We start from the raw sequence: 24,653 nt of genomic DNA, 5'->3' as shown, positions 1-24,653 counted from the left end.
GAATCGTCTGGATTTGATTGGATCAGAGAAGGTTTACAGACCAATGCAGAACTGGCTAAACACTGAAGCTTCAGTGTCCACCACATGGTGAAATGTGTGAGCATCCACTCTTTTGAGGGGGGGGGGGGGGGGGGGGGGGGGACAGCTCTCTGTGATGATTAGAGTTATATATTGTTTCTTTAAGGAGTAAAGGGACGTCTTGGAGCCTGCAGGTGGATGCTTGGGAAGTTGTGGGCGGAGCTTAGTGCAGTACTGGTGCAGGTCAGAGCAGGCAATGACTGGGCAGAGGGAGAGAAGGTTAAGTAAGCTTCTAATTGGACAGAGGTGTTGCCGGGTAATTTTGGATAATGACGCATGTCAAGTATGATTATTGCTTCTTTACGTTTTTTTTGTGTTTAGTTGGATTATTTAGCAGTTGACCTTCAGGGCCACCGTAGTAAACGGTGACACATGAAGCAAATGTCTTTGGGCTCTGTGTCCAAAAAGAGAAGGAGCTGAGAACCAACATGGTTAAAAGACTTTAAAACATTTTCGTGTTTTTGCTCGGCCTGTCACGGATATTACAGGACAGATAACTGTAAACTGAGAGGTGCAACAGGAAGTCCTCTGTTGACACCGTGTGGTCAGATAAGGTAACAACATCTCTGCAGCCTCACCTCAGACACGTTGAAGTTTGAAGAAGTTAGAAACAGTTTTTTTAAAGAAAGTAACTCCTCCTGTTGGTCGCTGTATAAACTAATCATGACTGACGATATAGAAAACAAACATTATTCACACTTTACATGAACTTGTGTCTGTTTATAAGCCGTTTAAAAAAAGGAATTAAGGAGATTTAAAGGGACAAATTTTACAAATATTGTTTGTATGCAGGTCAGAAGAGTGATTGAGGTAAAAAAAAAAAACTAAAAAAAACCTGAAATATAAACATTGTAAAACGTTTTTATTTTCCTGTATAGTTTACGTAACTCCTTCATGTTTCAGTTTGATTACCGATATTAGAAACAATAAATGTAAACGGGCTCGCTTGTTCCAAATAAGCGATTACAGCGGCGGCCTTTTTAAAACGTAACATCTGGCGTTACCACGGCAACGGTTAACATGCCAGGTCGGGCATGGCGGCCGCCACGACAAGGCACGTCTCGCTACACTTCACGAACGTGAAAGATTTCATCTGGTTTTGAAACTGTTGGAAACATTTGAGTACTCAACAAATAAAATCTATTAAACAGGTTTCATGTTTAATTAATTTAGATGTTTCAGTGTAAACAGGCAAATAAAAAATCTTTAAATTAAACCGTAAACATAATAGATTTAGAAGTACGTCACCAAAAAAAGCCTCACCAGCAAACATGAAGCTTCCTGACTTTAAAGTTTTAAACTTTTGTGTGGATTTTGGCGCCCCCCTGTGGACAGAGTGAAGCTCCCTTTGAAGTTCTGGATTTGTTCATGTTTTAAAGTCTGGACCTGGATCAGGGGGATCCTGTGCAGATTTAAGCACTCTGAAAACCACGAGGCGACGAGGTGATCTGGTTACGTGATTCTTGGTCGAAGAAAAATGGGATTACCAAATCCGGATTTTTTTTTTTCCAGATTAAACCTTTTTTTGTGCATCTGAGCCTGGAGGAAGATTTTGTATTTACAGCGATGTGGTTGAAGGTTTGTCAGATTTTCTAACATAAATGTTTCATGTATATTCCGAATGATATCATTGATTATCTGTTTAAACTGATCGTCCGAACATCAGAGTTGGTTTGAGTTTCATAAATAATCTTAAACATGAGAATAAAAAGGAGAACTTTGCGTTAGTTTGACTTAGTCAGAAGTTCTGTGAACGTTATTAAACATTAAGTTCAGAATATTTTGTAATTTTGTTTTGTTTGTTCAGAAGCAAAAAAAAAAAAAAAAGCACGTTTTGCGGCGTTCACTTTTCCCAGCTCCCTGAACTCTGAGGATTAAAAACATGGATATTGTGTCTCTCCACTCACTGACATGCACAGCAGCACGAAGAGCACAACAACACCTACGTATCAGGGACGTGTGGACGGGGAAAATTTGTTAAATTTCGGCCAAATGTCTGTGCAAAAAAAAAAAAAAAAAAGTCTTTCTTTCAAGCGGAAACGTGAGTCTTAATTGAAGTGTTTGTTTTGAGATCTGTTTCACCGTGTTTCTCTTTAACGTTAAACTAAAACAAACAGGTTAAACTTCGGTGTGCCATGTGCTTCGTCTGCATGTTTGTGCGTCACTGAGTCAAAGACAGAATACCTCACGACAACGAGTTGTAGGAAACAAAACGTTTATTACAAAAAAAAAACTACGAGCAGGAAGTTGTCAAAAGTGAACATGAGAGAAACAGGAAAGCGTCTGACATCACGTCAGGCCCTGACACACCGAGCAGAGAGGCTTCACATCGAGAAGAATGTCTGATTAAAAGTTGTTTACTTGCTTTCATCACTTCAGCCAATCAGAGTGATTCCTCTCGCCAACCCGCGCAGACGCCGATTCAGCAAGTCAGACGGGCGTCGACGGGTAGCTACGGAGCTGGACACGCCGTAAAGACTTGAGCCGGCGATCTCTTCGGTGTGTCAGGGCCTTCAGAGAGCTCGACATCTACGGGGGATTTATGGTCTCATAAACTAGTTTACACATGTACAATGAGAGGTGGAGCTGAAAGTGACAGATTTAATGGAACAAAAGGTCTGTTTTTGAATGCAAAAATCCATAAATTCCATGAAAGAGTGCGAACACCTCAAAGCGACTACAAGAGCGAAGTGGTTTTCCTTATGCAGCCTCGAACATCTTCTTCCTGTCAGCTTTGTCCTCGATGTTCTTACGCCAGTCGCCCACCGCCTCGGCTGGCTGAAACAAACACAAACAGTCCACGGTCAAACGCGTTTCCACCAGCTTCCTCGATACTCGCCTGATTCTGCGTCTGTTTAACGCTCACCTCCTCTTTGACCTCCTTCTTGACCTGCTTCAGGTTGGCCCTCAGGTCCATGTTGACCGTGTGTTTGGAGCCCAGCAGAGCCTTCAGCATGGCGTCGGCGGACATGCGCACCTTCTTCAGGGCGGGTTTCTTCACGCCGGCCAGGTCGACCACCTTGATCTTCAGCTCTTCAATCTGAGGAGCAATCGAGACGTTAAAGGGTGAAACAGAAAGTCCCACAGTGGCCACGAAATATAATATATAGTTAAGCTAACAAAAACATTCAGGCTGAATCAAACAACCAATCAGAGTTGATCGTACTCCAGTGGTGGAACTGTGGATGGATGACCAGCAGGGGGAGCTTTACCTCTTTATCAGCTTTGGCCACTTTGGACTCCATGTCGTACCTCTCTTCATCCACTTTGTCGAGGAGGGCGTGCAGCTTTTTGCAAGCTTCCTAAAGACACAGACGGATGTGATGTAACGTACAAAACACATAAATGAGTTTCCGTTAAAGCACGAGTCGTCACACTTTGGTCATTTGTTTAAGTTTTGGTCGTTTAAAGGCAGGGTTGGTAATTTTCAAAAACTAGCATGATTAGCATTCCCTCAGTGCTCCCTCTAAAGCCACGCCCCTTCCCCTCTGTGCTCCCTCTAAAGCCACGCCCCTTCCCCCCTCTGTGCTCCCTCTAAAGCCACGCCCCTTCCCCCCTCTGTGCTCCCTCTAAAGCCACGCCCCTTCCCCCCTCTGTGCTCCCTCTAAAGCCACGCCCCTTCCCCTCTGTGCTCCCTCTAAAGCCACGCCCCTTCCCCCTCTGTGCTCCCTCTACAGCCACGCCCCTTCCCCTCTGTGCTCCCTCTAAAGCCACGCCCCTCACTTACATTCCCAATGTAAATTACAGGGAGTAAGGTTCATCAGAGAGCAGGGAGGCTGTGATTGGTTCATCAGAGAGCAGAGAGGCTGTGATTGGTTCATCAGAGAGCAGGGAGACAGGGAGGCTGTGATTGGTTCATCAGAGAGCAGGGAGACAGGGAGGCTGTGATTGGTTCATCAGAGAGCAGGGAGACAGGGAGGCTGTGATTGGTTCATCAGAGAGCAGGGAGACAGGGGGGCGTGTGATTGATTCATCAGAGAGCAGGGAGACAGGGGGGCTGTGATTGGTTCATCAGAGAGCAGGGAGACAGGGAGGCTGTGATTGGTTCATCAGAGAGCAGGGAGACAGGGGGGCGTGTGATTGATTCATCAGAGAGCAGGGAGACAGGGGGGCGTGTGATTGATTCATCAGAGAGCAGGGAGACAGGGAGGCTGTGATTGGTTCATCAGATTGGTACCTCGTGGCAGACATTGGTTAAAGTTTTTACAGATTTACAAACTGATACAGATGATGGATTTACTTTGTTCCTTTTTCAGAGAACCTGAGTTATTAATTTCTGTCAGGACCTAAAGACAGTTTCAACCGACATCTGAAAAAGTGGATCTAAAGGAAAATGACCAACCCTGCTTTTGAAGTTATTAAATGAAGTTAAGGAAAATTCACAACAAGTGTCAATGCATAATACTTTGGATATGAAGGAAACATGAATCACTTCATCTCCGTCACATGAACTCGTTCAAAATGTCTCACCATGAGCGTAGCCTGGTCTCCACTCAGGCTTGGTTTGGGACAGTTCTCGGCCATGTAAGCCTCTTTGGCGACTATGATGTCTTTTTTCTCCTGCACAATCCAGTTCGCCGCGATCGACAGCATCAAACTCTGTAGGATGGATCCAATCAGGAGTCAATAAAAAAGGGACACCTTCTGATCTGCTTTTGTCTTCTCATGTTTAAAATGAAGTCATCAAAAGGCAAATCTATATTCCAACATAGTTATGATTTTTGCAGACTTCAGTCCAAATGTAAAAAAAGACGATTGAAGGTGTTAAAACTCCGTTTAGTTAACGTGTCATCCAGGAACACATGGTTTAATTTTCAACGCCAATGATGAAAATTCTCATTGGTTCGTGGCCTAAGTATCAAAATGTGTCTGGTAAAACTCCAGTTTCAGTTTTTAACATGAGAACTGTGGTCAAGGCTGCATTTTTAAAAATATAAAAACTTGGAAAACTTTCAAATTTAGCTGTCCATTGTTGATAAATAAGCAACGTCTGTAACAAAACTAAAAAAAAATCGAAAAATAATTTTCACATTTTATTTTATTTTTTAAAATATGTTAAATATTACACTAACTGGCTCTGTAAGTTTTATGAGAACGATTATTATTGGTCTTACATACATGCAAGATGGCCGCCAGAGAGCAACAATTTGAGTGTAATAACTTCGTTATGAATTGCCCTGAATTGCCCCCCGGGGACAAATAAAGTTTTTTGAATTGAAGTGAATTGAAGAAGTCCTGTGAGGAGATTTTGTATATTGTTGATTCTGGCGCCCACTGGTGGACAAAATGGGACATCTTTCCTGATCTGCCCATGGCTAAATGGTGTTTAACATGGAACGATCCCATCCTGTTTTTTTTTAAACAGTCAAATGCATCAATCATAAAATCTTTGCTGTGAAATTATGTGTTTTTTTTTTTTGTTGTTTTTTTTTAAAGGTCATCTGTCTGACACCTGCCCTGCAGCGGTGTTTTAAATCAGTGAAAATAACAAAGAAAAAGTTCATCTTTACGTTCATGGTCTCATTTGCTTGTGTTCTCATTGATCTGTGTTTTTAGGCACTAGATACTCAGTAAAACTCTCTCCTTGTGTTAAACCACCACTTTGTGTGTTTGACTGATTCAACCAGTAGAGGGCGCCCAAGAGCTTTAAACTTATTATAACTGTCTCTGCTCGGGAAGCTGAAATGAAGACTTAAATATCTATCAGGAAAAAAGGGACTAACTTTTCATCCCAATATGAAGCTGTACACAATTAGATCTCCAACAACACCAGTCTCTCTGAACATATAAACAACAACAACAACAATGAGAAGTCATATCGTTAAGTGCAGAACTGACCCTGAATCTATAATCAGATAAAAAAAGCTGCTGGGTTTATTTTAGATTGACTGGTTTATCAAATAAAAAAGTGACTGACTGAAAAACTTGGATAAGTATAAAAACAAGGTAAAAAGAAAAGTTGTAAGGTCTCGTGTTGATCTCTCTAATGCAGTTATTTCTTTATCAAATAGCATTTTTCATTGTTTGGCATTATCATCAACATTTATTACTCTTTTTTTAGCTTAAATGAAAACACTCTCTCGTACCTTCAGATGATGCCTGCGGCTCGAATTCATCTTCTTTCTGTAAAAATCAGAAACAAAAACATTTTTTAAGAGTCTGAACATCAAAGTGCTTTTAACCTGCATTCTCTCCAGTGAACAGCAGGGGGCGACTGCACTGGATTGTTTTTAAGTCTATGAGAAAATTTAGCCCCATGTCTTTATTTGTATCATAGTTTGTGGTCTCCATCGAACAGCTACAACTAATGGTCCCATTAAGAGTAAATCAACGAGAAAACAAGGTCGACCTACTTAAATATTTTAAATTGAGGCTAACTCTGATTAGCATTAGCTTCACTGCAGCCTAAAAACAGTGCATCAACACATCTTCAATACATTTTCTCTGAGTGATTCATGCGCTCCTGTACTTTCTTTAAATTCTGCCTGTGTGAAGCAGTCCTTATTGGTCCGTCTCTGAGAGCAGCGACCACCGCCTGATGGAGGGGCTGAGACGTAAGCGTTTCCTTCTACTGTACCTTTTGAAACGTTTCTAACATATTTAATTTAAGCAGTGTGTAGCAGAGTTTGTCTGCAATTTTTGAAAACACAATATAAGCTCATATTGGGTGCATTGCTGATTTTTTAGGTATCAAAGCCGTACAACTCAAATAATGACAGGTAATAAAGCAGAATCAGCACTTACTCAGACATGTTGGCGGTTTCTTTTCTTCACAGCCTGTTTGAAGAAAAAAACTGAATAGAAACCTGTTGAGTGAAGAGAGAGAGAATAAACGATGCCACCATCGTCTGTGAGCTTAAATATCTGAATCCTCCGTATGAAATGTGAGACATTAAAGAGGCGACGAGCAGCTGAGTGGTGACAGAGCTAAGTTTGGCGTTTCAGTGGGGTCAAATGTTGCCTCTGACGCCTGCGATAAGCTCCTTTACGGGCGTTCAAAACTGAATCTCCTCCGGGAGTTTACACTTCATTTCCTTTCGTGGAGGGGGGGGAAACCCTCCAGCAGAATGTGCTGCCGCAGCGCGTTACCCGCCAACACGCCCGGCTGTCAAAACACACAAACACACACACACACACACACACACACACACACACACACACAGCCAAACAAATCAGTCAGTGCCACGCTCGGATTTCAAGTTATTTTACACTATTAATAATCAAGGTTTTAGTTTTCCATCTCATTAAGTTGGAATTTTGAAGCCAAACACAGATGAGCTAAAAAATCTCGCCACACAGGCGGACTCCAACGCTAATGTATTCGACCAACAACAAAACAAAACATTTTTACAGTGTAAAAACTGCTAAATGTATCTCGTTTTTTAAGACGTAATAACCACAAGTGCTCTAATTGACTTCAAAAATTGAAAAGTTGACTTTATTGAGTGCTTTAAAATGACCACGCACTGTAAACACAAGCCCAGTAAAAATAAGTCATTTTAAAAGTTCACCCCACAAACAACCTTATGTTGCATAATGTCCAGGTATCACGACCAAATTTAAAAAATGTTTAATGTAAATGATTGAATCGACTGCACTGTAAAACAATATGGGTCAAAACAAGTAACCAAAGGGGTTATTTTGCTCCGAAACCAAATCAGAGACAAACAGAACTGATGGGATGAAACTGGATTAAAATAAAAATGCTGTTAAATAAAGTTTATTCTTTATCCTTATAACACACTGCACTGTAAAACAGAACAAAGAAGGTTTTAAAAGTATTCTTTCCAGAACTTTCTTTCAGATGTTGCGGTCAAGGTTCAGATATTTTTGAGTATATCATCAGTTGTTTGTTGAATCCTAATAAGTCTACAGGAAGCTCGATCTAAAGGCAGCTCGACTCCGCTGCAGATCTTGACACTGATCTTTAAAACATCTTCAGCCAAGTCCATTTGTCTTTTGGATCCAGCTTTGAATTACACGACTTGGACGACTGGGAACCAACACCGACTTCCCAACAAGTTCAATTAAATGAAAAATTAAAAAAAACGTAACTTCATAAAAAGTCCAGATTGAGTATAACATTCAAACGTTTTAAATTAGAGCTATGAAAATCAAAAAGTAACGATAAATTCAGACGTGACTTTTTAAGGAAATTTTCAACAGATGTTTTTTTTTTTAAACTGGCTGATACAAAAGATAATGGCTTCAATGAAATCAGTTGTCCTAGCTCGGACACTGGTAACCCAAACACACAAGAAGAAATACAACTAAAATCAGGTAATAAAATCTGGAAGATTGTAAACAGCTACATTTACGCCAATCGTTCTCTAAACTCTAAAACATCTCAAGCACTCACTAAAGACTTACAGAAATCAAGCTTTTTACTTGCAAATAAAAAATTGGATAAAATGCCAATTCTAAAACATCGAAAGCATCTCTCATCCCAAGCTCCATCCACACATCACCATCCTCCTACTGCAGGGTTCAGCCTTCTCCTTCACCCTGGATCACATTTCCATCCACTTATCATCCAACCCCAGAGGTCCGGATATCGCATTAGCACTGTACCCGCAGGTCTCCCCAAAAAGACTCTCAAACAAAGTCCAGCTCAGCTGCTCGGTGTCCATGAGAACCAGCTCTGTGCAGGCATGCAGGCCGGACAAGGAGGAGGATAGAGAAACTGGTCTCACCTACGACGAAATGGAGAGCCGAGAAGGAGGACACAGTGGCCAGGAGCAGTGTGAAGAAGTCCTCCACGGGGTGTTTATATACATGAGGGCTCAGATATGGACATGGAGCTCCTGTTTATGGAATCCAGGATCCTCAGACCAATCGCCCAGCAAGCGCCTGAAATATCACAATCCAGTGCCAGCTTCTCCCTGTTAATCAGGTCTGCCGAGGAGGAGCCTGATATCTTTTTAGGAGTCCGCTCAGTGGCGAGTCCCGAGATGCTATAAAAAAAGTTGGAAAAGGACTATAAAACCATCACAGTCCAAACGTTTCACCAGATGAAAACCAGAGGACGGGTGATGAAGACAGAGTCGAGTCAGTTCAGACAATTACTACCTGGAGCTGCTGGAAGTCCTAATCTTTTTTCAATGGACTTCCAATAATATTTTCCAGTAATATATATATATATATATATTTTTTTTTTAAAGATATTTTTAAATTTTTGAATTTTTTAAATTAAATTAAAATTTTAAATTTAATTAAAAAATGTATTTAATAATTAAAAAATATAATTTATATATTTATTATTTATATATTTATTTATATATATATATATATATATATATATATATATATATATATATATATAGAAGAGATCTGCCTAAGGTCTTTCAAGCCAAATCAAACTATAATTGGAGCACTTGAAGTTGCAGTTTGCAGCCTGGACAGTTTTCCAGAGAGGAAATAACCAAAAGCTTGACGACACCTCTGAACGTACTGCAGGACGAGGCTTTTGCACCGCAGGTCACACCTACACATTCACACACTGATGTTAGAGGCTGCTGTGTAAAGAATGCATCACTAATACACATTCATACACCGTCGCTGAAGCAGCGGGAGGAAGTCGGGGTGACGTGACATGCCACATAGGAACATGTGACTGCAGGAGGAAAACTTGGATTTTTACTTTACAGAATACTCGAGCCAAATCAAGAAACCAAACTTTTCTTAATTTAAAAAAAAAGGTAATTATTGACAACAGAGCCATGCAGCATACAAAACTTTCCCGAAATGACAAAATCAAGCTGCAGGACGCAGAGATAAATAATGAGTTCAAAATGAAGATATCACCAGTGAAAACATCTTTTATCTCCAGTGCTCCAAATAAAGAGTCTATCAGGCTCGCATGGCGTCTATAAATATCAGGCAATCGTCGGCCAGCCTGGTTAGCGTTTCATCTTGGATTGCTCATTTGAGCTGTGGATCCTTCCAGACCTTTCTGCGGCTGCAGAAGCCCCTCTCGTATTAACGCGCTGCTATAAAGTATGTGGGCAGGATGTCAAGGGAGATTTTCCATGAGGATAACGTTACAGTGACTCGCTCATAAAGCATTCTTTCTTAATCACTTCAGATTCCTCTGTGTGAAGATCATTATCAGATTTTTTTAAATACTCTAAAATTCTCATTTGTATGCTCGAGTTTTGACTAAGATTTGGAAAAGAGTAAGGAGACAAACCGGTGCTTTTCATGATACAACTTTATGGATGACTTCAACAATGACCTTTCAGGTTGCTCTGTTGGCCATCTGCTTTCCACAGACTCAAACATCACAGTCCACTGAGGACAAATTGGACAGACATTGTTGTCGTCCCAATGAGTTGACTTCTTTGGCTTTCGGTTAAACGTATCAACAGCTACTAAACGGACTTCTGTGAACTTTTTGGACGACAAATTAAGGCAAGTTAAGGGGCCAGAGTAAGATTGGGATAATGGCCAGGGGCGAGGTCCAACTGGGGCACGGACCAAGCTGCAACCTCCAGTCAATGTGGAAAGTGCAGTTCGTCAAGTGTCCACTAGAGGCCGACTGCAAAAACACCAGAAGTCACAAACACACCACATTCAAAAAGCCTGTAAGAGCAGACATTAACATGTTGACAGCCTGGTTCAAAACACAAAGCTGATCTGATTAGCTTGTGCCTAAATGTAGGGGGATACCATGTTAGCGCTCAGCCTGTCGTTAGGTTGACTGAAAGTTTAACTAAACAGTCTGGGAATGAGTTCTACTTTAAATTGCTCTTCTGTTGGAATCTGAGGTACAATGAATGGCCGTGCACTAGCAAGTGGACTACAACAACAATGGCGGACCAATGGCAGAGTTATTTGGTCTTGAAAAATGACGCCAATGTGTGGGTGCGTAATCCTGCAGTTTGTTAAGTGTCCACTAGAGGGTGACTCCAGGAACAACCCATTCGAATAAAGCTGTTTTTACAGGATAAATTATATGATGGTTCAAAAAACCAAATGTCTGATTAGTTATCGCGGGCGCACACTCGCGGTACGCACTAAAAACCTAACACACTGAGTCTCATGTGTTCCTGTCAATAAAAGAAAGTTTTGAAACGCTGCTCTCTATACTGAAACCACATAATCAAAAGCAACTCCACCAATTTCTGTGAAGCAGTCAATCCTAAGCAGGCGGACCGTTCGAGGTATACGGACGCTACAGACACCCGCCACCCATCCAAACACCCACGTGCACAAGGCTGGAGGCCAAACCTGTTCCAGGTAAACCTGAGATCATATTCATTTTTTGAACGTGATTCAATTTTGGACAAAAAAAAAAAAATGTACTCAGTGTGCAACAGCCTTTACAACAGAAACCTGCTTAGCTTACGTTAGCAAAGATGCTAACTAGATGCTAGATCATGAATAAATTAAAAAATTGGGCATTTTAATGTGTTTTTTTCTCCTGCTTTTGTCGAATCATTTTTAATGGAAGCAATTCTTTAACTCATTTTCGAGAATAAACTCATTACATAGTGTTTAAACACACTGTACAATTTAAACTCGAGAAGCAGAGGTATTTGAAATAATCTAAAAGGTGATTAAGTAACAAATCTCCCTGTTAACTGTTCGCCAGTGATCACCTCGGACCACGTGACGGGTCAAAGTGTCAAGAGGAAGCTGAAGCATTTAGCAGGTCAGACTATGAGACTGAAAACTGAGGAGGAATAGGCGGCGAAAGATCTGAGTGGAGCGCGGACAGCCGAGAAGATGGAGTCATGCTGGGAATGTGGCGCTGCAGGGTGATGCTGCGGGTCAGATTAAGGGTTCTGTCAGAGAGATGGGCGGGTGTTTTCAAACCAAGATGTCCGACCTACAACTCGAGCCTCAGGAATGAAGTGAACGGCAGGTCCGAGTTTGGAAATGCGATCGAAGCGTGTGGCCTTTCCTCACTATGTGAAGGCATTAATAACTAAATGTGGATGTTTACATGGAGTTTGATTCATAGTCTTCATGTAGTAAGAGTTTGTTTAGATCCATCCACCATCTGGTTTTGTTTCCAGCGTGGAAGGTGTCCATGTCGCCACCCGTAGAGATGCTCTACTCTTGGATTTATTGCCTGTCACTAAGGTTTATCTAGTCATATATATACTTCACTCTGGAAATTATGTTATGTTGGAATAAAGACCAAACGAAATGACATCTTTATCACCTTGAAAACTATTATTTAAAGGTCACATGATCTCCTCCTCTTCAGGTTAAATCAGTGTCAGAGCTCCTCTTCATCATGTGTGTGAAGTGTGTTGTTGTAAATCCACTCTGATCCTGTGTTTGATCATGTCTCTAAACCCCTCTATTTCAGCCCTGCTCAGAACAGGCTGTTTCTGTGTCTGTAGCTTTAAATATGTAAATGAGCTGTGTCTGACCACGCCCCCTCTCTGGAAGGGCTCTGGTGTACTCGCTGCTTTCTGGCTCCATGTCCTATTGTTTACGGTGAGAAGGCAGACTCAGAGGGTTGTGTTCATCGGATGACAGTCTTAATATTGTACACTGTTGTATCGCACTGACCCAAAAACAGACTGGAACAAGATGATAAACAGCATTGACTGACCTCCACTTCTAGACCTCTCAAACCTTTCTAAACATAGACTATAGATGCAAACTCTTAGAAACTACTGCGATGGAAACTAGAATGTTTTTAAAGATGAAGAAACATTCATAGACATCAAAATAACTGTTAGCGTTTAAACTGGCCGTAAGTTCTCTGTGTGGTACAGCCTTTGTAAGTGTCACTCATAACACATGAAAGAGTATTTCTCACATCGGATTGGAATTAAATGTGTAATCCAATAACTTACTTATCGCTTTGTCACCAACGCCTGTTTGCAACAGCCTGTTTTATATAGAGGTGTGAAAAGGTTTGACTTTGGGAGCAGCTGATTTCACTGATTGACAAGAATTACATGTCCAAAGTCTTTCAGGCTTTCTCCCAACCAACATTTTGGAATATTATAATATCAATGTAGTTCTTAACCAGAGACTGTTAATGCAGTATAAATGTGCCAAGCCTGAATAGCGTCACCCATGTGTTCCTGCAGGGAGTGCTGGATTCCCATCGGTGGCGGTCTTCATGCTGGAAATGCTGTCTCAGCCTAACTTTCAGATGACCTAACGACAGGTTAGGGTTAGCTACGGATTACGCGTATCGTTAAAAAACTAGTGAGTTAACCCCGCCCCCTGTAAAGCATGTGGTAAGGATGACAATAACTAATCAGACCAGTTTTGTTTCTTGAACCAGGCTGTATCATTTGGTAAGGTTTACCAAACAGATTGCTAACCAGCGTACCGTGATGTGTGCATGTTTCCTTTCTTGTCATTTATCTGGACAAGCTAGCTTAAAACAGTTGAAGCAGTTTGTAGAGCAGCTGTGGCTCATTCAGAAGAGTCAGTCATCTCCTAAGGGAAAGGTCAGGGGTTAAATCCCCAGCTCCTGCAGCTGCAAAGACACATATCCAATGTGTCCTTGGCCAAGACACTTAACCCCAAGATGCTCCCTCTGCTTTGTCAGTGGTGTATGAATGTGTACAAATGGCATTAGTTACACAGCTGCCTCAGCCATAAGCGTGTGAATGTGTACGTATGTATGACCTTCAGTGGAAAAGCATTCCGAGTAGTCAGAAGACTAGAAAAGAAACATGAAAGCTCAAGTCCATTTACCTCTTCGCTCTGCTGCTCATTTCTAAATGTGGTTGGTGTCTTAAGTGAAGAAGCAGCTGTTATCTGAGGAAATGATACAGCTATCAGCAGAGGTCAAATATAACCTGCAATAACTGTGACGGACAAGACACCAAACACTGTCGAGGCTTTTTGTAGCGTTAACCCGAAGTAGAGATGTGGTTCTTAAGAATGGAGTAAAGCTTGCAGATTATAGACATATTTCAAACTCAAGGTGAAACCATGAGCCGAGATCATCGTGTTTAACTGTGAGTCCAGTTCAGATCCTGACATCAGGACTGTGAGAAGACTTAGGTACTGTTACGTGATATCGTCGAGATCAGGAGGGGCCGTGAAACACAAGCCTTCAGGCCAAATGTTTGACCACCTTGTTTTATATTCTTCTGGCATCACTGTTTATTATGTAAGACTGTTTGCTCAGCAGGAAAATGACAGAGCAGAAGGAGCTGATGGAAATCTTGCAGCTCGATTAAATGAACAAAACTGCCTGACTGAACTTAGAAAAACAAGTAGATGAAACAAACCTACCTCTGCTGCAAACCTCAACAGGTCACAGGCGAGATAATCTGCAAGAGCAAAAGGAAAATTAGGCAGTGATATTTCTAGAAACATGACTTTACAATGTAATTAATACGCTTAATAACTCACCTTATTTCATAAAACGGGGGAAATGTTGCACCAGAAATGCTGTTCTGCATCTCTAATTTCTTAACGTTTAGAATAAATACATTAAATATGGGCTGCAAATTACCAAATGCATCTAAATGATTAGATTAAATTAGTATTTCTAGGAAAGTTAAAGGATGTTTTGAAAAGGTTATTTTTTTTAAAGCCAGTAAATATTAATAGGTTTTAAAGGGACTGTTCACAAACAATCAGTCTTTTGAAATAAACCTTTTTACGAGGGATAGCAGAAACAGGAAATGTTAGCATATTAGCATAACTATGGATATTGTGAAAAGATGAAAACAAACAACTGTTGTATCAAGGAAAAGTCATTTTAAAAGTTTTGAATAATCATTTTTAATTGTTTTGTTAGTGTCTTACCGGCTGGTGATTAGCGTGATTATACGTTAGCATAACTTTACGTCACATTAGCATGAGTCGTGTTGTTGTCAGCAGCAGCTCAAAGTTTCAGAGATGAGAGGGAACGTTGTTGGATGTTTTTCTGTCAAAAGCATCTGATGCAAAGTTTAAATCTTTTCTTTTTACGACCTGAGCTACATGAAGAACGCCCCCAACAAATCAGATTAAACCTTTAATGTAGCTAATTTAATGCATTAGATTTTCTACATCGATCTTCAGTGCGCTATAAAGCAAAGCGTCAACAAATTAAAAAAGACAATGAACAGGATGGACATGAAGCTGTTGTGTTTAATGAGACAGCAACCAGATGAAAAAAGTACATCATGTCTGAACAGTTTAGAAAAGATGACACGATGTTGTTTAGTACAGACAAGAGGCTGAATTATACTTCTGCAAAACAGAGTCGACGTTGATGGCAATGAGACGGTTGATTCGCGACCGCTAACTAGCAAGGATAACAGTAAAATCAAACAACAATGAGACATTTCGTTAGCATGGCCAGCTAACGAAACAGCAGCACCTGTTTTTTTTCCCCTTTATGTTTAACAGTTTCAATCTAACATGCTTTACATGGCCAATTCATTCGGATAAATTGAACTATAACCAAACGAATAGAAACGTAAATGGCCTTAAAAGGTGTCTGAAGGTTAGATAAAAAATAGTTCACAAGAAATGCAGAACTATTTCAAAAAGCAGTTCCCCAAAGGAAGTCTATGTGATGACTCTACAACTGTTCAGTAAAAATATTACCTCCCATTAAATAAAGTAAGATAATAAATATAAACCATTATATGGACTGTGTGCAGATGTGTTTATGAGAATATTATAATTCATTTATGTGTTTAAATTGAATTCCTAATTTTATGGGAAGGAATCTCACTGGAAGTTGTAAAGTAAGAGCCCCAAACCACCTCGGGGCCCCAGAGGGCTGACAAATTTAAACCACGGTAGTAGCTCTAGATGTGCACATTTTGCAACGACAGCAGGGAGCCTCCCTAACGGGGCCCCGTCTGATGCCCTGCTGAGTGTCTCATGTATTCCTCCTGTGAAAACCAAAGTTCATTAGTGAAAATCACGGAGGGAAAATGAAGAGGAATCAGCCGTCTGGAAGTGAAAACAGGAAGAGGAAAAGTGTCGGGACACGTGTTGATGTAATCGTGGTTGGAGGGGCCCCCAATTCATTTTTGCCCAGGGGCCCCAACAGGCTCTGGAATCGCCCCTGAATGTATTGATGCAGAAATACAAGTCAGCCAATCAAAAAAAAAAAAAAAAAAAAGCAGATGTATGAAACACCACTCATGTACTAATTGACAAAACACATAACAAATACATAACAGTACAGTGTTGACAGCAGCTAAAGCAGAAGGCAGCTTAAATCTACCGAAGAGTTTCGTTCCAAAGCAAGAAATCCAAAAAACGGTCCAAATGATGCTTCGTCCCTTTGATCGTTTTACTGCATTCATAAAGTAAAACTTTTATGTACATACTTTTATTTATTGGTTTTAAAAAGCACCCAAGATAAAACATGTGAAATACAAGTTCATACCAACTATTTCCACTGATTCCATCATTAACACTTACTGTTCCATTAGATGAGCCTAAAACATAGTTCTTAATTTAATAGTAAGATTTTAGAGTTCATCTTTATCACCTCACAGTGGATTTGCTGTATTTTGGAATAAAACTCTTCGGTTACAGAGACGTCTCGAACCTGAACAATGTCCTGAAAATCACTCGTAAGCCCAACAACTAAAGACGCATCAACTTTAACTATCAAACATCTTCTTCCTATCAGACTTGTCTTCAATGTTCTTACGCCAGTCTCCAGCCTCACGCAGCTGCTTGTCCTGTGAACACAGAGAACATTCAATTCAGTGTGAGCAACATTTGGAGTGTACTTCCTGTTGATTACAGCCGTGCGTATCCTGCGCCGGTTTGGAGCGTTGGTTGTGCACGTGCTCACGAACTAAAGCTACACGTCTGCAAGGTGCAGTATGTGTTTAACCACTAGGGGCAGTGTTGAGTTGTGCGATGATGATGAGACCGGAAATAACAACGTGGGAGACACCAGAGATCTGTCCTATATCGTATAAATCTGGATGTGTGACACTTTGAGTGTGTAAGTCCAAAGAAAACCGTGTCCTCACCTCCTCTTTGACCTCCTTCTTGACCTGCTTCAGGTTGGCCCTCAGGTCCATGTTGACCGTGTGTTTGGAGCCCAGCAGAGCCTTCAGCATGGCGTCAGCAGACATGCGCACCTTCTTCAGTCTGGGTCTCTTGAACTTGCCCCTCAGATCCACAATCTTGATGTTGAGGTCTCTGACCTGCAGGTGGATTCAGGACAGAGGAGACCATTACAGACTTTTATTCGACACCCAACCACCACAGACAGTATTTGACTCTGCAAGTACCACCAACATGTCCAACACTGAAATACAGTGATGTAGGGTGACTTAACTGCATCTTATTTATTATTGGCTGCACACCACGCTCTGTGGCCTGGACTCATTCTCTATGTGGCTCCAGAAAGAATCCAAACTGGATGTGACTCGGGTCATATTTTCTGACTATTTTCACTTTGTTTGGTGCTTGTGGATGCCCAAGCTTTTTTTCCCAATATTTCTTGTTTGGAGACCGGAGACTTTATTTAAAATGAGAAAAGTCAACGAATGCACAGCAATTGAAAAGTTCAACATCAAATGAGTTGTTGGAGATCGCAACCCAGTCCAAACCCAACGTTGAACTTTTAGCCATTGGTTTGTTCGTCCCCCTTGTGAAGCATTAGGTTCTGCATTGAGGCCATCTCAGTTTTTTGGCACATTAGAGAACGTATGTGGGTGAAAGGTCAACGTCTAGACTGACCAGTGCCCAATGGAGTCCAACAGGACAACAACCAAACAGACAGTTCAAACTAATTAACTGAACAGACGTGCAAAGAGTGTCACCTCGTTGAGAACCATGTTCAGCTTGAACTCTGTGCCGTATCGCTCCTCCTCACTGATGTCAATCTGTTCGTGGAGTGTCCTACAGAGGGTCTGAAGAGAAAACAGTAAAATAGTAATTAACAGTTTAACCTGGGAGCGTCTAGTCAAACTTTTACTGATTCAATTTCAAAGACTTTCCTGGCTCAATATGTTCACTCTAAAAGAAAGCTGAAAATGATCCAGTTGGAGCTGGGAAACCTTTTCTCCACAACCCTGATATTGCCTGATTGTTTGAGGAAGTGTAAAAGGAGAATAGGATAAGGTGACCCGAGTGTTCGCCTCTCACCTCCAGCTCGTCTTTGGAGTACGGCAGCTCCAGCGGAGGACACTTCTCAGCCAGGAACTTCTCCCTCTCCCCAGTCTTCACATTTGCTTCAGCCTCCAACAAATTGTTTGCCACCACCAGCATACAGCTCTATGGAGGAAATCACAATGCAACGTTGAGTATTTTCAGCTACATGTTCGAAGTAGACAAGTAAAAATCCATTTCTTACTTTCAGTGTGTGTTTACGCCTCGCAGACAGTCTTTTCCTGCAGACAAAAAAAAAACACAAAACATGACCCAGACTGGAGGAAATTGAAGCTCTCTACAATGTTTAGAATCTGGACTGCAGTACCGATTTTAAACACTAGGCGTCAGTGTGGTCCTTTAAGCAAAAATTTCAAAAATCAATCACTTTTTCTCTTAATAATTTTTATACTTCAGACCAAACTCCACTTCTTTTCTTGCATTTATGATCGACATCGTGATGAAATAGAAACAAAAATTCAGCACGTGGATACATTTTTGACTGTTTACTCACTCGTCTGCCATCTTGGCTGTAGGATCTTGATGTTACCTGTTTAAAAACACACAAAAATAGAGTGTTAGAACTGTTTCTTTACTATTTGTTTGATAATGTCCCCATTTATTTCCATCTGTAAAGCCAACCAGAGCAGCAGAATCATCCCCGTCCCTCCTGTCAGTCACTGAGGCTTAAACCTCTTTAGTCTTCATCCTGATCATCATGAGGAGACTCTGAGGGGCCGAGCTCACATTCTGTGGATGCACAGACATGCAAACCTCTAGCTGATCGTAAACCTCGTGTTTCATGCACACATGGAGCTCTGAGTTCAAGCAGGAGGTCTGTTTTTATGCTCTCCCACATTCACTCGATTTCCTTCATTTAACTGTTTTGTTTACCATTTAAAGGGGACATGTAATGAACAATCTGCATGTACCGTGTTTTTGAACATTTATCTGGGTAACCTGACCGTGTACTGACCCACAAAATGTGAAATAACCCATCCAGTCCTTTGTTTGTGGGCTGCAGAAGTCTGACAACACAGAGAAAAATGCTCTGTTTCAAAATGTGCTCCCCTTGTGATGTCACAGTGGGTTTCTGGTAAAAAACAAAATGCCCTCCCTTCCCCTGGTATCTTCACCCTTGGACTCCACTTCCAGTCTAGAGATAAACTTTTGAGCAGGTCCGCCATTTTTATTCTCGCTATCGAAGGAGCAATGTTGACTGAAAAAACTCAGTGGGCGGGGTTAATGACATTTAAAGAGACACACACACCAAAACGGAGCGTTCTGAGAGAGCTGGTTTCTGCAGGGTCACAAACCTCCTCTGCTGCTTGATTCATGTTATATTTGGACCAAAGCTCAGAAACACAGATGTTTCATTTAGACCACAGGGGGCGCTGTTTGATAAGAGGGAAGGGGGGAGAATATGTCCCCTTTAAGTCATAAACCAACCAGGCAGAGCCTCAGAAACCCGTTCCTTATTACATCCTGCATTCTTCTATCAGGGTCTAGACTCCATCAGGGGGGTATCACCACCACCACCACCACCACGGTACAACACTTTGGTGGAGAGTAAAAAAAAACTCTGCTGCAAACTGAGACTATTCCTTTTAAGTCCTTTTTTCTGTTTCTGAATCAAACTCCTCCCCGTTTGAATCTCCAGCAGAAGAAACTCACCTGTCTCACGTTTCATCAATGGCTCATGTTTATTCTATCTTAAGACTTCAGGTTAATTCCAGGAAACTTCTTTGAAACCGATGCCGTGTTAATGTCTTAAAGGACCGAACGCTATTTTTAGCGCGTAGCTGCTCCGCGGTCAGTCGTCCAACACCGAAGTGAAGTTTAATATCTCAACATCTTCTGACAAGAAATTAAATTTAACAGCCCACCGAGGTTAACTCAAGTCCACTTTACGATCCTCTAACTGGTCTTTTAGCGTCACCTGCAGGTCATATTTATACTTTATCAACATTTTACTTCATTAAAAGATGCCTCTCAAACTCAGGATTGAATTCCTCGAGGCCCAGGTTGAACTTGGGGGTGTAACGGTAACACGCTAACATTAGCATACTGAAACATGGTGAATGTCGCGTTTTCCGTTAACACGGTAAATCTAATTGCAACTTATTTAAGCAAATTATCAAGAATACAGAAGATATGGTTACATGCACACAAAAAAGTATTAGAGTGAGCGCGATGCTATTTTAAATAAATAATCTCTTAGTATGTGAAGAAAGATGCTAGCAGCTCAAAACCTGTCCATACTAACAAGATGCTAATGGTTGATGCTAACAATATGCTAAATGTGGGTATGCTTATTTTAGCTGCTGTAGAAACCTTTCTGTCGCGAGCTCAAGTGATTATGTTCTTATGAAAACATACAAATGAAGATGAAAGTCTCTTCTTTCCAATGTTATGTCTCAAACTATCAGAAAAAAGAACAGAAATCTGAAGTGTTGCTTAGCATGAGTACAAAAGGACATTCTTGGAAACAACCAAGGCTAACACCGAATGGTACAAACATCAATCACTGAAAACATTTTGAGACTTTCCATCTCTACTTCTGTGGAAAAAAGATCCCATTAGACCGAGTAAACAGACCCCTTTAGTTCCCAGCCAGGGGGGGCTTTGAGGATTCAGAGGTACTCGGGGGCCAGACAGTCGCTGCCCGAGCTGTTTGTCATATTTGAGCGCTGTGACGAACAGTGGATTAAGTCTCTATTCCTGGAGCCACAGCTGCTCCTCACGTCTTCATTATGGAGGGAGAAAAATGACCAAGGGCTTGTCTTGAAAGAAAAGACGTTTGACGACCGATACAGCTGTGGGGGGGTGGATGGGGGGTGGGGGGGTGGATGGGGGTATCTCCAGGGCTCACGGTGTATTTTAAGACCCTCGAAACTCTGAGGACATTACCGTATGTTTCTCTGGAGATGGGATGATATCTGTGGGGTTAAATTTGGCCCTGGTTTTTGGTCTTAAATAGGGGTGTGTGTGGGCGTGGGGGGATTTTCCCGGGAGAGGGCATTAAAGGGTTCGTGGTAACTCGACACCCCAGAACATCCCTCGGACAAACAAGACGTGAGAGCATACCGCAAAAATAACTCGCCACCGGGCTGACCTCAGATGCACGTCCAGTTCATCTGCTTCTCAGAACAACACAGACCAGAGGTTACAAACGCATCTAAACCTCGAAGGGGAATACATTTTATAAGAAGTAATTTACAGTCAATTTATAGTTGAGGATGAATTAAACAAAAATGTGACGTCCAAAAAATTCTAAGGAAAAAAGATAAAAAGATCTCGTAGTGTGAACCCCCTTATGTTGTTGCGTGAACGTCTGAATTCTTGTCTAAATTTGGCGTGCGGCGGATTAAATCGAGGCGAAACGTGATGACAGAGAGCGGCGTTGGCAGCCGCTGCAGATTAGACCCGGTTTTCCTCCGAACCTCTCGGCGCTGACAGGAGGATAAACACGGACGGATCGATTTTCAAGTTCAAGCCTTGTAGCGGGTGTTGGCTTTCAGCGCGCCACCACATCACCACATTGTACATCATCGGCTCGCCACGCGTACAGGTCAGAAAAATCTACTCCTTTAACCTTAAAAAAATATTTAGGAAGAAGTAGAATGAAAATTTACACTTCAAGCATATTTATTTAATCAACGATGAACTTTACAACAAAAATAAACGTAAAATGTGTAAAAAACGTGTAAAATAACCATTTAACTGACCTTATTGTGTCTATCAGACGATCAAACTCAGCCCGCCACACTTTACAGAGCTTCCAAGACTCACAAGCGTGCAAAAAAAAAATTAAATCTGGATGATCAATATTTTCTTTTGACGTTTAAAAACCTAAATGAAGCGTTTTAATAGCACAAGAAGCATCTAAAGCTGCTGCCATGCAAAGAAGCAAACAGTCGGACCTCATCTACTAAAACTGTATTTTTTTTTTTTAACAGGCAGAGGAGGAGTTGTTACTTACCGGAGCGAGAGGTTTCAGCTGGTCGAGAGTCACCGAGACACAGATCGAGCCCCCAGCCTGAACAAGAGTTAAGAAGGTATATATTGCAATCTGTGATAGCCCTCCAAATCCTCCACTTTCTCTTTATGGAAGTGGATTAGTGGTCACACCAATGAGCTGGCAAGGTCATGAAATACAGTACAGCGTTGTCTGCCCCCTTCCTCGGCTCGCCTCATTATAAATAACCCGCCCTTTAGGATTGTTATCTGTTTTATCAGGTGGCATCGAGCTTCTGACGGACAGAATGCAGGAAAGTGATTAAACCACGGAGGCATTTTCTAATTACTTTCTTGTCGCCCTGAAATAGAAACCTCATTGATATGCTGCCACTAATTAAAGCTTTAGAAGTCTTTTTCCCCCCTATACGCCTCACACATCTCTTTGTCAGTGTACAGGACATTAATGTCCAATTGTTTTATATTCTGTCAGGGTTTATATTTAATAAAGCCACAACAACGTATCATCAAGAGTTGAGTCTGTTTAGTCACACGCAAAATCCTGACTGAAAAAAAATAAATATTAGAGTGCAACATCCTGCAGTACGTTGAGCGTCCACCAGGGGCCGCGTCCAAGAGCCCCAGAAGTTCCATAAACATCCATTCAAATGAGCCTGTTATTAAAGCAGGAATAAAAGTGTTGACAGCCTGAGACAAAACATTCAAATAGGTTTAATTTAATGATTTGTTGCTCGTTCAAAAAGACAGAATCTTAAAGGTGATTAAGTAAACGAGCAGACAAGAGTCGCTTCTGTTATTTTTATTCTATTTTTGAGTAATGCAGACATATGTTACTTCCTGGTACCAAAACTAAAAATAAAGTATAAAAAAAATTAATACAAGGCAATAAATAGTTTCCTTTGATCTTTAGCTACGAAAGCTGAAACCAGTGTATTTAACTTAACTGACAGGCTCTTCAGGTGTGTCTTCAAACAGGATGTGAGACTTCGACAGGTTTTTAGTCTGGAAATCCATCCTTCCATTTTCTTCCACTTAAACGTGGTCTGGTCAAGAAGGCAGCAGGCGAAGGAAGTCGACCTGCACTTCGAACAAGTTTCGCTGAATGTACTAAATGTTTTCATGGTAAATTATTTGGGTTTATATTTCTGTTCACCTCACCGTAAGATGACAACATGGTCTCCATCAATGACGTGTTTAAAGCAGAGTTTAAACGGTCCGTCTGTCTGACACCATTAGAGACTTTACACGTCATAAAACATGAACAAGCAGGAAACTAGAGACGGTCTCTACCTCAGTGCTGCAGCATGTTCTCTGCTTTTTAACATTCTCACAAGTTAAAGATCAGTCCATACATTTCTCCCAACGTGTGAATGCAACCTCAACGTCAACACTCACACATTATTAATATACTAAATAACAGCCTTTCATTATGTGTAAAGTTTACATGTTTTAAATATTTACAAGTCAAGTCATCTGTATTAGTTTGTAAACGGGTGAAAACTTTGTCCAGTCTTCCACGAGGTATCAATCTGATGAACCAATCACAAGCCCACACTCAGTCCTCGTCTGATCTTCGCCAAACTATCGCTGTAGCTGCCAGTCCAGTAACCGGAAGGTTAATATTTATAATTCCTCACAAACTTATATTACAACATTGTCCAAAACCTCAAAGTTAAACACTGCTCACTAAATACTCAAACAACACAAACTGCAAACTAACCCGACTGTTAGTTAGCATTAGCATTAGCATTAGCGACATGCTAAACTACGGGTCATATGATGTACTTCCAGTTCCGCGCTGCGCTGGATAAGCTAGCATCGAGCTTGCACATTCATTTATCCGTAAATACTATTAAACAACATAAATCAGTTCATTGCATTCATTTTGTGACGACGAAAATCACAGCAAGCAGGCAGGACGGGGTTTCTTCAGCAGCTGTTTATTCGCTCAATGATTGGACCGTCTACAAAGTATTTCAAAAAAGGGTTTTGAATTGTATAAATGGTTTCCTTCCTTTCCTTTAGTGCATCTGCTATAAATACCAAAATAAGTTTAAGAAGAAAAGACAGATTTAGGCCTCGGCCTCAAACATCTTCTTCCTCCCGTCCATGCCGGATTTGTCTTCAATGTTTTTACGCCAGTCTCCGACGTCACGCAGTTCCTTATCCTGGAACAGAAAGGACAGCTTTAGAGTTTCACTGTTTACACTGAACGCCCATGTGACCAGAATGGTTTCCCTTCCTCACCAGCCATTTCCTCACCTCCTCTTTGACCTCCTTCTTGACCTGCTTCAGGTTGGCCCTCAGTTCCATGTTCACCGTGTGTTTGGAGCCCAGCAGAGCCTTCAGCATGGCGTCGGCTGACATTCGCACTTTCCTCAGGACAGGCTTCTTGAACTTTCCCATCAGGTCCTGAACTTTGATCTTGAGGTCGTCAATCTGCAAAATGGTATTAAAATGAAAAAGTGACTCCTGCTTCAGCACTTCACTGAAATCTGGATTTTTTTGGTAGATGAGGAAATTTAATTCAACAAAACCGCAAATCT

At 41.2% G+C, this 24,653-nt stretch overlaps 3 protein-coding genes and 1 long non-coding RNA gene across 5 annotated transcripts in view; 1 reads left to right on the top strand and 3 right to left on the bottom strand.

The window, feature by feature from the left end:
• The first annotated feature begins 568 nt into the window (after nt 1-568).
• Nucleotides 569-24,462, top strand: LOC306825251. The gene is made up of 3 exons (XR_013779234.1): nt 569-632; nt 22,089-22,187; nt 24,403-24,462. It is a non-coding gene; the product is annotated as an uncharacterized lncRNA (long non-coding RNA).
• On the bottom strand, nt 2,666-8,843 carry LOC306825242 (troponin I, fast skeletal muscle-like). Of its 2 annotated transcripts, none has more exons than XM_079345847.1 (7): nt 8,772-8,843; nt 6,823-6,884; nt 6,165-6,201; nt 4,549-4,677; nt 3,291-3,380; nt 2,945-3,118; nt 2,666-2,856 (listed from the first exon to the last, which is right to left on the bottom strand). In XM_079345847.1, exons 2-7 carry the CDS (start codon nt 6,828-6,830, stop codon nt 2,779-2,781), a joined length of 516 nt encoding a protein of 171 aa, XP_079201973.1. In that variant the 5' UTR covers nt 6,831-6,884; nt 8,772-8,843; the 3' UTR covers nt 2,666-2,778. The 2 variants fall into 2 exon arrangements, with proteins under 2 accessions (XP_079201973.1, XP_079201974.1); XM_079345848.1 differs by having other exon boundaries at nt 8,776-8,806.
• LOC306825240 (troponin I, fast skeletal muscle-like) lies at nt 15,125-22,201 on the bottom strand. The gene is made up of 7 exons (XM_079345845.1): nt 22,112-22,201; nt 18,644-18,679; nt 18,335-18,371; nt 18,127-18,255; nt 17,802-17,891; nt 17,004-17,180; nt 15,125-16,703 (listed from the first exon to the last, which is right to left on the bottom strand). Exons 2-7 carry the CDS (start codon nt 18,652-18,654, stop codon nt 16,623-16,625), a joined length of 525 nt encoding a protein of 174 aa, XP_079201971.1. The 5' UTR covers nt 18,655-18,679; nt 22,112-22,201; the 3' UTR covers nt 15,125-16,622.
• LOC306825238 (troponin I, fast skeletal muscle-like) overlaps nt 24,060-24,653 on the bottom strand; it is an 89,956-nt gene continuing 89,362 nt past the window's right edge. The window contains exons 6-7 of the mRNA XM_079345842.1: nt 24,370-24,546; nt 24,060-24,275 (exon numbers count right to left, since the gene is read on the bottom strand). Of these exons, the coding sequence (XP_079201968.1) occupies nt 24,180-24,275; nt 24,370-24,546 (273 nt within the window). The 3' untranslated portion in view covers nt 24,060-24,179. The remainder of the gene's footprint in view (nt 24,276-24,369; nt 24,547-24,653) is intronic.

This window comes from Symphodus melops (genome assembly GCF_947650265.1).
Source record: "Symphodus melops genome assembly, chromosome: 6".
NCBI classification, from domain to species: Eukaryota; Metazoa; Chordata; class Actinopteri; order Labriformes; family Labridae; genus Symphodus; species Symphodus melops.
Note: the sequence above shows the minus strand (reverse complement) of the source record. Positions and strands in the feature narration are given on the sequence as shown.

Excerpts from the sequence above, each read along its gene's own strand:
- LOC306825240 (XM_079345845.1), bottom strand. Across the intron at positions 18,256-18,334 it reads GGCGTAAACACACACTGAAA|AGCTGTATGCTGGTGGTGGC; the intron begins GTAAGAAATGGA and ends TTTCCTCCATAG. Across the intron at positions 17,181-17,801 it reads TGAACATGGTTCTCAACGAG|GTCAGAGACCTCAACATCAA; the intron begins GTGACACTCTTT and ends ATCCACCTGCAG.
- LOC306825242 (XM_079345847.1), bottom strand. Across the intron at positions 3,381-4,548 it reads GAGACCAGGCTACGCTCATG|GAAGCTTGCAAAAAGCTGCA; the intron begins GTGAGACATTTT and ends CTGTGTCTTTAG. Across the intron at positions 2,857-2,944 it reads AGAAGGAGGTCAAAGAGGAG|CCAGCCGAGGCGGTGGGCGA; the intron begins GTGAGCGTTAAA and ends TGTTTGTTTCAG.